The sequence below is a fragment of the Gopherus evgoodei genome, chromosome 5 (genome assembly GCF_007399415.2).
Source record: "Gopherus evgoodei ecotype Sinaloan lineage chromosome 5, rGopEvg1_v1.p, whole genome shotgun sequence".
NCBI classification, from domain to species: domain Eukaryota; kingdom Metazoa; phylum Chordata; order Testudines; family Testudinidae; genus Gopherus; species Gopherus evgoodei.
Window position 1 is genome coordinate 46,849,760 of NC_044326.1, and position 13,358 is coordinate 46,863,117.

The following is a 13,358-nucleotide window of genomic DNA, read 5'->3' on the forward strand; positions in this document are numbered from 1 at the left end:
AGACTATCCAATAAATTATTGGACTGCATTGCAGACAACTTTTTATTTCAGAAGGTTGAAAAAGCTACCGGGGGGAAGCTGTTCTAGATTTGATGTTAACGAATAGGGAGGAACTCGTTGAGTATTTGAAAGTAGAAGGCAGCTTGGGTGAAAGTGATCATGAAATCATAGAGTTCACAATTCTAAGGAAGGGTAGAAGGGAGTACAGCAAAAAGGAGACAATGGATTTTAGGAAGATGGATTTTGGTAAGCTCAGAGAGCTGATAGGTAAGATCCCATGGGAATCAAGTCTGAGGGGAAAAACAACTGAGGAAAGTTGGCAGTTTTTCAAAGGGACTCTATTAAGGGCCCAAAAACAAGCTATTCCACCGGGTAGGAAAGATAGAAAATGGCAAAAGACCACCTTGGCTTAACCATGAGATCTTGCATGATCTAAAAATTAAAAAGGAGTCATATAAAAAATGGAAACTAGGACAATTACAAAGGATGAATATAGGCAAACAACACAGGAATGCAGAGGCAAGATTAGAAAGGCAAAGGCACAACATGAGCTCAAACTCGCTACAGGAATAAAGGGAAACAAGAAGATGTTTTAATCAATACATTAGAAGCAAGAGGAAGCCCAAGGACAGGGTAGGCCCACTGCTCGGTGAGGAGGGAGAAACTGTAACAAGAAACTTGGAAATAGAGATGCTTAATAACTTTTTTTGATTCGGTCTTCACTGAGAAGTCTGAAGGAATGCCTAGCATGGTGAATGCTAATGGGAAGGGGGTAGGTTTAGAAGATAAAATAAAAGAACAACAAGTTAAAAATCACTTAGAAAAGTTAGGTGCCTGCAAGTCTCCAGGGCCTGATGAAATGCATTCTAGAATACTCAAGGAGCTAATAGAGGAGGTATCTGAGCCTCTAGCTATTATCTTTGGAAAATCATGGGAAACGGGAGAGATTCCAGAAGACTGGAAAAGGGCAAATATAGTGCACATCTATAAAAAGGGAAATAAAAACAACCCAGGAAACTCCAGACCAGTTTGTTTAACTTCTGTGCCAGGGAAGATAATGGAGCAAGTAATTAAGATAATAATCTGCAAACACTTGGAAGGTGATAGGGAATAGCCAGCATGGGGATTTGTAAAGAACAAATCATGTCAAACCAATCTGATAGCTTTCTTTGATAGGATAACGAATCTTGTGGGTAAGGGAGAAGTGGTGGATGTGGTATACCTAGACTTTAGTATGACATTTGATACCATCTTGCATGATATTCTTATCAATAAACTAGGCAAATATAACTTAGATGGGGCTACTATAAGGTGGGTGCATAACTGGCTGGGTAACTGTGCTCAGAGAGTAGTTACTAATGGTTCCCAATCCTGCTGGAAACGTATAACAAGTGGGATTCCACAGGGGTCTGTTTTGGGACTGGCTCTGTTCAATGTCTTCATCAACAACTTAGATATTGGCATGGAAAGTGTGCTTATTAGTTTGCAGATGATACCAAACTGGGAGGGATTACAACTGCTTCAGAGGATAGGGTCATAATTCAAAATGATCTGGACAAATTGGAGAAATGGTCTGAGGTAAACAGGATGAAGTTTAATAAAGACAAATGCAAAGTGCTCCACTTAGGAAGGAACAATCAATTTCACACATACAGAATGGGAAGAGACTGTCTAGGAAGGAGTATGGCAGAAAGGGATCTAGGGGGTATAGTGGACCAAGCTAAATATGGGTCAACTGTGTGATGCTGTTGCAAAAAAAGCAAACATGATTCTGGGGTGCATTAACCAGTGTGTGTTGTGAGCAAGACACGAGAAGTCATTCTTCTGCTCTACTCTGTGCTGGTTAGGCCTCAACTGGAGTATTGTGTCCAGTTCTGGACACTGCATTTCAAGAAAGATGTGGAGAAATTGGATAGGGGGTCCAGAGAAGAGCAACAAGAATGATTAAAGGTGTAGAGAACATGATCTATGAAGGAAGGCTGAAAGAATTGGGTTTGTTTAGTTTGGAAAGAGAAGACTGAGAAGGGGACATGATAGCAGTTTTCAGATATCTAAAAGCGTGTCATGAGGAGGAGGAAGGAAACTTGTTCATCTTAGCCTCTAATGATAGAACAAGAAGCAGTGGGATTAAACTGCAGCAAAGGAGGTTTAGGTTGGACATTAGGAAAAAGTTCCTAATGGTTAAACACTGGAATAAATTGGCTAGAGGGGTTTGTGGAATCTCTATCTCTGGAGATATTTAAGAGTAGGTTAGTTAAATGTCTATCAGGGATGGTCTAGACAGTATCTGGTCCTGCCAAGAGGGCAGGGGACTGGACTTGACCTCTTGAGGTTCCTTCCAGTCCTAGAATCTGTGAATCATGGGGTGTGTGTGTGTGATATTTTCTAGGTCTGTATTAATCTTATAGGATGTGAACAATACATATAAGAATATCTGACACATAATCTGAAAGACACAGCAAGCCTTTTGCCTTTATGTGACTGTAGTATTCATCAGTGGGTTGGCTTGTATGTGGAGAAGAATGCATGGGTAGGGCTTCTCTTTATGAGTTGCCACTGCTCACAATACTGATGGCCAGAAAACTTTCCTGGTGACAATCACATGTAATAGTGTATTGATGTTTTATTTAATAGAACGATTGTTTTGGGGTATTATGTGCTATGTAGATACAAGATTAGAATTCTTGAAATATTTATAGTTTTCTCACATTTGAAACATGAAAAAAAATCTTTACGTTCAGAATATTACCATTTTCATTGTATTTGTAGGAAGAAGTTATTGTACTCTGTAGGTGTAAAACTTATTTATCCTTGTACTTTATGGGTCTGATCTACTAAAGAAATTTGTTGCTGGTATGGCTGGTAGGAGCACTGTAATTAGTTTGCTATGATATGAGCAAGAGTTTCTCCCCCACTTCCTGTAGTAGAAAGTTGGTCACTTTGCCTCTAACCATTTTCAGCAACAGTATTACTTTTATTTCAGCTACCCTTCTTGTTGCTATAAATGAAATTCGAAGGAGTGCCCGGGCCAAGGGTCTGTCATTTTATCAGTATGGTATGTCTCTTTATATCAGTATGGTATGTGTTAGTTATTTAAAAGAGGATTTGTTACCTGAGTTTGCATACAAATAAAAACAGTATAATTACTGGTTTCTCTTTTTTTACATGAGTCTTATGATTATGAATGCTAGTAACAAGTATATTTTACAAATTGGGTGAAAATCTATTGCCTTATTTAATACTACTTAGACACTTGAGTACTTAAGTTGTTGCATTTCTCAGAATAAATTTCCCATTAGTTTTACACATCTTCTGGACAAGCTTTCGTAATTGGTGTACACTGTTACATGTTTCAGAATGGTAACCGTGTTAGTCTGCATCCCTATCCTTTCATGTATTTATACCTGCTCCTGTATTTTTCACTCGATGCATCTGATGAAATGGATTCTAGCCCATGAAAGCTTATGCCCAAATAAATTTGTTAGTCTCTAAGGTGCCACAAGGACTCCTCATTGTTTTTACTGTGTTATATGTATTTATGAACACTTACAGAAGAGTTAGCTATAAAGTATAGGTTTTTATATATGTATAAATGTATTATCTTTTACATTATTAGAATTAGAGTGGTTTACAAAACTCTGTGAATGATGTAACAAAGCTAAGATTTCAACATTAGTGTAATTTTTATTAAATATTCAGTCAGGCTCAGTCGTGATCCCAGTACAAATGTGGTGTTGTTGGAGGATGCTGCAGCAGTTTTGGGTGTGACGTTAGCTGCTACTTGCATGGGTCTGACTTCTTTAACAGGTAAAACTCCATCTTAAATTGAGGCTGCCTCGATTTGAGAGAATATCCTTGTGTGTTGTATGCATGGTATGACTATACCTTTTGACTTCCTCTTTTAATTACTTTAAATGTATGCATCTTTTTTCTTTTGGATTATGGGACTCTCCTCATCTTCCAACTCTACAAAGTCAGTTGATAAGAAAAGAAAAATTTCACTTTTGATATCAACCACTTTGTTTTTTAATCAGTTGATTAGTCATTTATAAACTACACTATTGTATGATATATGACTGGTGTATGATAACTAAGGCTATGATTTTGTCATGGATATTTTTAGTAAAAGTCAGGGACAGGTCACAGCTTCTGATTTTTGTTTTGTTTTGTTTTTTTGCCTGTGATCTGTCCCTGACTTTTACTAAATACATTAATGAAAAAAATGGGGAAGGAGGAGGATCCAGCACCCTGTCCCTCCCTCACCAACAGCAGCTGGGAGCTGCAGGGTCCCCATTTCCATGCAGAGCTGGATCGGGGGGGGGGAGCGGTCCCTCACCACTGCTGGTTGGGGAGTTGTCGGGGACCCCTTCCAGCAGCACTGAGCAGTTCCAAGGTCCCTCTGCCATGGCCAGAGATATCTGGGAGCTGTGGGGAGAGCAGTTGCTCGTGGCCGCTGAGCAGCTCTGGAGTCCCTCTGCTGCTGGCGGAAGTGGCTGGGCAGCTTAGGGGTCCCCACCAGCAGTGGTGGCCGGTCAGATGCAGGGGGGTCCCTCTGCCACCATTGGGGGCAGCTGGGGAGTTATGGGGGGCCCCTTCCAGTGGTTGCTGAGCAGCTCTGGGATCCTTCTGCCTGTGGCGGGGGTGGGAGGGGACCAGCTGCTTGCGGTGTCAGAGCAGTGGGGGAAGGGGTCCCCTACCAGCAGTGGCAGCTGGGGCACTCGGGAGTCCCTGCCGGCCGCCAGTCAGTTGTGGGGATTGACTGCGGAGGCTAGGCTGCTACAGGGATCACCCACTCCTGGCTTCAGTAGATGTTACTAAGCATGCTTAGTTCGCGTGAGCATGCTCAGTACACCCTAAGTAGCACATTCAGTCAGCAGTTTTTCCACACTACAGGACGGCTGGTCAGCTGTGGGGGCCTCCGGTGTCACGGAATTTGCAGAAGTCATGGTTTCCGTGAACTTCCGCCACCTCCGTGACATAATCGTAGCCTTAATGATAGCACTACGTAAGCTTCAGTTTATAATCTTGGGGGCACCACTCTGCATACATACATCCTGCAATAATGCTGTTTGTCTCTTGGATGACATTCAATTACATTTCATATTGCTTTAAAAAAGCTTGCATTAAAATCTGTCAGAACTGATGAATTTGAGTGATTTTCTAGCAGTATATTTTAATGAAAATCTCTGCCCCTTTGCAGATTTTTTGGAGGAAGTTTTTACTGCGGTGAGCTTCCACAGTTGTATATTATTCTCTAATCTGATTTCAAGTATGTTGAGTTGAAGATATTTGAAATTAGGAGATATTTGAATGCCTTTTTTCAAACCCCCGTTATTGTTGAGATTATAGCTTGAAACAATTCTAATAATGCTATTGAAGGATCATATGGATTGGCCTTCCTGTTCTGGAGACATGAGGGCTTGAGTCATTCACACTCTTACTTACTCCAGTAGTTGCATTGAAGCCAGTGGGATCACTTACAGACTTCAAAGTTTGTATGATGGGTCATTTCCTTTTATCTGGATTCAAGTTAACCCAAGTTGTAGCTGAATCTTTTTCTGAAAAGAGAATCTATCATAGTCAAATATGTAAATCACTTTCTCTCTAGTCTGATTACATAAACTCATATCCTGAGAAGCCATGCACAGCCTTGTTACTGGGCTGTGCACTGTTTTACTCTGCATGAAGGGAAGGTTTAGGGAGGAAATCCTATCCCTTTCCCCCAGATGTAGATTTGAAGTTATGACTTTAGCCCCAAAGATGCTCGGTAGCCCAAATACTCCCCATCTGCCAAAGTAGATGAGGAAAATAGAATGATCTGTATGACAAATTTTGTGGCCCCACACAAGGGCTGGAGAACGAAGCTGTGGTAAGGAATGTGTGCATTCTCTGCACTGTAGCTGTCACTTCCCCACCATGCAAGAATCAGGAGACTTGATAGCTGTGAGATGAGGGTTATTTGCCCGTTAAAGGGTGTTAGTTTTTTGTAATTGACCTAGTAAGAACTGGATAAACATAGCAACTTTCTTGATAGATCTTCACTAATTACTTGCCTCACAGCTTTATTTGCTTTATTTCATCTTTGACTCTGTAAAATGTTTTGTGATACTTTATATTTAGGATACGGTGTAAACATATGCAATGTTGTAGACCGAAAAATGAATATAAATAAATGTATAACGTGCTCATTATGTAAGTACTCTAATGCATTCCAGGATGGATTTCTGCTGCTGTCTTTTTTATATTACTTGCATATTTTAAGGCAAATAAGAAAGATTCCTGTTTTCATAAAAAGATTGAGTAGTGTTTTTCTCCTTCTTCGCCATCAAACTGATGGACCTTACTGCTAACTTGATATTTGCTCTGTTGAAGGCTTTACTCATCACATAGCACAGAAAGTGGGTCAAGATTTTGGTTATGATGATGGTATTTTTACTTGCATGACGGCTATGCCCGGGAATCTGCCTAACAAAATAGTCTACAAATTCATAGGTCATAAGGGGAGGGCATGGGGCTTCCAGGACCTGGGACAGGAAAGATTTTATTTTAAATCTTCTGTTTTCTTTATTTTCTTTATTCATTTATATTTTCTTAACCAGAAATAAAGACAGGGTTCCAATACATATTCTAAAGAAACAGTAATTCCTGTGTAGAGATAACGTATTGTCTGCTTTTCCGTATTACAAAGGTTTTGTTTTTACGCTTTTAGAAGTATTCTGTTAAATTATTTTCAACTTTTGTGTGTGTGTAGGCAACCCTTACTATGACAGCCTGGGATCTCTAGGTGTGGGAACTTTGTTGGGAGCTGTATCAGCTTTTCTCATCTACACCAACACAGAAGCATTGCTGGGACGATCCATTAATCCTGAGCAATTACAGCGACTTACTGAGTTACTGGAGAGTGACCCTGTCGTTAGGTAAGATGAGGATCTTCATGATATAAACGTCTCTTATCAAGCAGATCAAAAAGCAGGAAACTAGTATTTGTCTGAGGAAAAATAGTTCAAGGGCATTTTAAGCCAAATTAAATAATTGGAAACAAAGGAGCAGAGATACACCTCTTGCATTGATTTTCCAGCCTCAGTATGGCAGCATCAGGGTTTTGAGAGAAACTTGGTTTGGTTTCCTGTGCAAAAAATGTTGTTGACTGAATTGACAAACAGGAGAATTCAAGCTTAGCTGAAATAAAGCCTTCAAATGTGTTTTGTGGTGCACTATACTATTAACTACAGCAGTTGGCACAAGAATTTTGAAGGAAAGGGATACAAATAAATTTAGTCACATACTGGAAAGTCCGTATTTCCTTGCTCTTTCAGTATCTATCTTAAAACTCTGGTACTTTAATCCCTTTAATTTTTAATAAAATAGAAGCTGACCCTTTGCTTTCAATATCCTTTACCCATGCCTATCTTTTCTCTGTGTATCAGTAGCTGGAATATTTATGGTGTTCATCTTTATGTATTACTGTCAGTTTTGGTTAGCAAAAATAAATTAGTCAGTTTCAATTTCAAGTACTCCTGTAGTGCAGGGCTGTATCATTTGGGTTGCAAACAACACATTTGAATAATATGCCCTGTGAAGATTGTTGTAATCACAGAGCAGTGGTTTTCAACCGTTTTTCATTTGTGGACCCCTAAAAAGACCCCATTGGAAATCTTATAATAGTCTGTGGACTCCCAGGAGTCTGCAGATCACAGGTTGAAAACCACTATCAGAGAGATCTGGGAACCCTACTTAACAACACATCTCCCCCTTTCTAAGGTCCTGTCTGAAAATTCAAGTGTCAGGTACTAACTCTGTAAAACATTTGTTAACCACATGTTAATATGAGTGGTGGAGGATGTTTTAACAATACAGTTAAAAATCAATTGTGTGGCAGTTGCAAAGCTAGCAGCACCTTTGACTCCTTTCTGGTCTCTCAGATTGTACCCTTCCCACATTAAATATTAAACCTCTTGGCTTTACCTGTCCTGAGATAGAATCCTGCAGTTTCCCCCATTTCTTAGGCTGGGTCTCTGTGAACCAATTGTGATTTCTCAGCTGGTCTCACAGGACTCAGCACCTCTAAGTCTTACCTTTGGGATCTGTAGCTAGTGGTTAATATGATAAAAAGAGAGGTTTCTTGAAACAAAGTATTGTTTAATCTTATCAGTAAGAACACTGCAAAGCACAGGAGAAAAAGGTTTTTAACACAATAAACAGTCCACACCTGTATCTTTCTTTCCCAAGACTTACTATCCCCTGGAAGCTTAGGAGGGCTCGACTGCTTCAGACACCCTTCACAGGTCCAGTCTGTGTCTCTGTTAGCTTATTCTTCTGCGAACAGCTCACTGGCAACTGCCCTACCTTCTCTCTCTCTCTCCCCCTCCTCCTTCTTTCCCCCCTTGTAATTACTCAGAGTTCTATGTCTGAAGGGATCATTAGTTCATCTAGACTGACTACCTGTATATCACAGGCTACTAACTGTCACCCAGTGGCTCCTGTAGTAAGCCAAATAATTTGTTTGACTAGCATGTATCTCTCAGAAAGGCATTCAGTCTCCATCTGAAGACTTCAAAAGATGGAGAATCTACCCCTTCTTTTGGTACAGTAGTTTATTCTAGTAGTTAATTATCCTCACTGTTGGGCTTTTTGTTTTGTGTTTTTATTTATTGATTTTTTTTCAAAGGGGTCTAATTTCTAATATTAATTTGTCTGGTGTCAGCTTCCAGCTGTTGTTTTTTGCTTTAGTTTAAAGAGCCCTTTAGTACTAGTGCTCACTACTCCCTGTTTATACATCCAAAAATTGCATTAGCCTTTTTTGCCGTAGCATCACACTGAGAGCTGTTGAGTTGATTGTCCACTATGACCCCTAAGTCGTGTTCAGAGTCACTGCTTTCTATGGTACAGACCCCCATTCTGTAGCTATGGTCTGTGTTACTTGTTCCTAGATTTGTAGCTTTGCAGTGGGCTGTATTAAAATATGTTTTGTTTGAATGGGCTCAGGTTACCAAGCAATCCAGATAACTCTGTATGAATGCCCTGTCCACAACATTATTTACCACTTATTTATTTAATCAGAATGTTACGTGGTACTAAATCAAACACTTTACAAAAGTCTAAGCATTGTACAAGATTCATTTTTCATAAAACCACATTGACTGGTGTTGATTATATTCTTAGCCTTTAATTCTTTATCAGTCGAATCCTGTATCAGCTTTAATATTATATTGCCTGGGATTGATGTCAGACAAATCAGCATATAATTGTGTTACACCATTTGCCTTTTTGAATATTGACACAACATTAGTACTTCCAGTCTTCTGGAATTTCCCCGGTATTCCAAGTCTTTTTATAAATTAACATCAGCGGGCCAGAGATCTCTTCAGCCAACTCTTTTGAGGAATTTGAATGCAAGTTATTTGGGCCTGCTGACTTATAAATGTTTATACTAGTGGATTTTATCTAACATAATTCTCTGTTACTAATTGCCTGGAAAGCCCTTTCACATCCTCATGATGTGAGTACAATAACTTGCTTTCTTCTAAATATAAAACAAAAATATTTATTGAAGTCTGCCTTTTCTGCATCATCAATAGTTTTATTGTCTCCATCAATAATGGGCCAATACCATTGCTGGGATTTCTTTCATTTCTAATACTTTAAAATCTCATTGTCCTTAGCGCTGCTGACCACGGGTTTGTCCCTGATGTTTTCAGCTTCCCTTATCAATTTTCTGCACTTCGTAACTTCTGATTTATATTGATTGCTGTCTCTTTCCTCCCTTTACCATTTGTTATGTATTGAGTTGTTTATTTCTAATTGCGTCCTTCACTTTGCCACTGAACCAGATGGATTTGAGCAAAAGGTGGACTCATAATCTTCTTCATCTTTGGGAAATTAGCCCTTTTGAAACACCAAGTATATAGATATAGATATAGATATAGATATATATTTCTGGCTGGGACTGTTCTGTCCATATTTAATGTAATCCGGTCATGTTCACCAGTCTCTAGGCAACCACCAGCTTCCAGTCCAGTGATGAATTTTTATCCATCACAGTGAGGTCCAAAATAGTTACCTCATGGGCACAGTACCTTTTGTGTTGGAAAATCATCTGGCAATTTTAGAAAATCTAATGATGGTATTAGTGGCATGAGTTGTCCAGCATACGTCTTCCAAATAAATTTCCCATAACAGAGTTTTTCTTTCCACACTTTAAACAAATGTTTAAGGAATAACTCATCCTGTTCTCTACTTTGATTCTGTGACACAGACGTTGTTGATTAGCACGTTGATCCATATGCATTCAAGATTCTGCACTTTTGGGTTATCAGTAACTATAATACAGGCGATAGTGTCGCAAATGTAAAGTACCCACCCCAAAACACCTCTTTTATCTACTCTATCTCGTTTGAACAAGTTATAACCTGTGATTTTAGCATTCCTGTCATGAATTGCCCCACCAGGTTTCAGTAAAGCTAGTTTTATTGAATTCCTTCTCATCAGTGAAACTTTCCAATTCTTCTTCCTTGTTACTCAGACTCCCAGCACTGGTATATACGCAGCTGAAAAATTATTTCTCTTTGCATTATTCATCACATCAATTCAATTTGTTCATGAAATGTTCAGTTTGAGTTTGTATCAGTTTTATTCCCTGGTATTCAGCATCGTCCTGCCTGCTCCAGCTGGTGTCCTTTTGATCTATTAGTTCTCAGCTTTAGCAAAACAGCTGCAACTTTGGTCAGATCTTGGAATTAGCAGTTTCATAATTAATAGTGCAGATATTGTTTTGTAAATCCTGATCTATTTACCAAGTGTGTTTTATCTGGTATCATTGTGTTGCTTTCCTGTTAAGCTTGCAATTAAACTAATGCCCCCAGAAGCACACAATGAACGTTCTAATATAGCTGTGCAGTAAACTATGCCCAGTCATATTCAGTATTAATAAATTAATACAGATCACCCCCCACATCCTTCATAGTTTTCTCATAGTGTGTATGAAGGTGTACCACTTCTAAAATTAGCTTTTCTGTTAAAGTTATTTCTAGTGGGGTGGCATTCAGGTGTGAGGGGAGACTTGTTTTTATAACTGCTTATAAAGTTTTTGACAACTTTTGCCAGTGGGATTTTGGTACACCTCTACCCCGTTATAACGCGACCCGATATAACACGGGTTTGCATCTAGTGTGGTAGCAGCAGGGCTCCAGCGGCTCTTTAAAGGGTCCGGGGCTCTGGCTGCTGCTGGGAGCCCCAGGTCCTTTATATCACCGCTGGAGCCCTGCCACCACTATCCCAGGGCTGTGGCAGCAGGAGTGGGGCTCCAACAGCAATTTAAAGGGCCTGGAGCTCCACATGGCTGGAGCCCCAGGCTCTTTAAATCACCTCTGCAGCCCTGCCACCGCTACCCCGATATAACGGCATTTCACCTATAACGCAGTAGGGATTTTTGGCTCCCCACAACCATGTTATATTGGGGTAGAGGTGTAGTTTCAAGCCCAATATGCGAGAGATCTAAATTATTAGTGTAAAATATTTAGAGCTTGTTGGGAACTTTCTGTGAATGGTTTTCTGACGTAACTTTAATTGAAAAAAAAACCCTATTTTTTTTCCTGGGAAAACTGTTGAACTTGCTAAAATTTTTCGATTTTCAGTCAGGAAAATCTAAGTTAAATATTTCCTTCGGGACAATTTGACCTTATTTGAAATATTTTTGTTGTTTTTTTAACTGACAAAACATTTTAAGTCATTTTTAAAAACAAAAAACATAACAAACCAAACAAATCAGCCTATGTGAACTGCAGTTCTGGCTCTCATTCTCTCTTATGTTTTGGGGCTCCTGGGAGGGCTCCATGTGTCATTAGGCAAAGCACTAATTTCTGCCTGAGTTGTAAGGTCTATCACAGGAGTTACACGGCTCTAGGTACATTATGATCATTGTTAATATGTTAGTACAAGTGCACGTGTTCCAAGGCTCATGTTTATCCACATGGGCTGTGCCATTCTAAAATTCCATCACTGTATAAACAAAGACAGAGACATTGTTTTGGACACTTTTCCATGGAGTTACAAACTTGTGACAAGTTGTAACGTGCATAGTATCCTTGGGTCAGTGCTCCTATCAAGAAAGCAGACTGAGCTTGGTATTATGATCCTAACAAAGGCTCAGATGGGAACTTTCTAAAATTAGTTTTAAGCATGCCTTGAATAGAGCATGCAGAGCTCAGCTACCAACTTCTTTCACTGGAGTAATGCATACCACATAATAAAATCTTTAAATATTTGGATCCTCGTGTCCCTGGAGCTTTAAATTCTTGGCTCCATTTCTGAAGCAAAGATAATGCGGTATGGTTGCACTTCTCTAGCTGGGACCTCTCAACTGCCATAAGGTCGGTAGCGCCTTCTCTTCTACAAATTTCCCTCCTACCCTTGCTGTGTAGCTTGTCTGCTTGATGCGGGGACAGGACAGAGCTCAACTAATAGCAACTTTCATATGGTGTATGGCCTTACCGGAATCATAGTGCTCTGTGGTAAATTAGAGTAGGCATGTCGGAGGTGGGGGAGAGCTTGAAAATCTACGAGTAAGCAGGTCCCTGATGGATGGGGGACACTTATTCCTGTATCAAATATAACTTGGCACAGGGGAGAGTCTGTCCTTTTATTTTCCAAAAGTGAAGATGTTTCAAGTGGTAGCAGTCAAGGAGAGGAAGTGACTTATCTGCAATTGCTGTTCACTGAAGATATAAGTTGTCATAGATCACTACTTCAGGTGCCTGTTCATGTCAATTCCAGTCGTGTGTGTGTGTGTGTGCGCGTGTGTGCATGCATGCATGTGCACAATGGCTGGAAGATTTGTCCCTTATCAGCATCCGTCAGGTTGGCCTGGGCGCCCCCTGGAGTCGTGCCTTCATGGAGGGCGCCTAATATAGAGCCCTGCCAACCCACCACCCCTTCAGTTCCTTCTTACCACCAGCGATGGTGGCTGGAACTTCCCTTGGCTCTTGCTCAGCAAGTTTTCTTCTCTAGTCCATGTATATAGTTAATTAGTTGTTAGTAGTACTCCAGTTAATAGTATAGTTAGTAGTTGGGGGTTTCCCCTCACTCTGTCCCCAGCGCTGTGGCATATCACGGTCCCCAGGCTTTAAGAACTGCGTGGCTTGCGTCAAGCGCCTGCCGAAAGGTGATCTGCACTCATCGTGTCTTTGGTGCCTGGGGGAGAGCCATCAGAAAGATCGTTAAAAGATCTGCTGTGAGTTCCGCCTGAGAACACTTACGGGGAACAGCAGCTGAAGGTGATCCTCCTGGAGGCAGCCTTACATTCCCACTCCGACCCAGGCTCGAGAGACTTGACCCCTACAGCAGCATCCTTAACACGGAGA

At 40.3% G+C, this 13,358-nt stretch overlaps 1 protein-coding gene across 2 annotated transcripts in view; it reads left to right on the plus strand.

The window, feature by feature from the left end:
* The window catches only part of SLC30A9 (solute carrier family 30 member 9), a 68,291-nt gene that overhangs the window by 40,127 nt on the left and 14,806 nt on the right, over positions 1-13,358 (plus strand). For both annotated transcript variants that reach the window (XM_030563789.1, XM_030563788.1), the window contains exons 13-15: positions 2,984-3,055; positions 3,700-3,807; positions 6,752-6,917. In XM_030563789.1, coding sequence (XP_030419649.1) covers positions 2,984-3,055; positions 3,700-3,807; positions 6,752-6,917 — 346 coding nt within the window. The remainder of the gene's footprint in view (positions 1-2,983; positions 3,056-3,699; positions 3,808-6,751; positions 6,918-13,358) is intronic.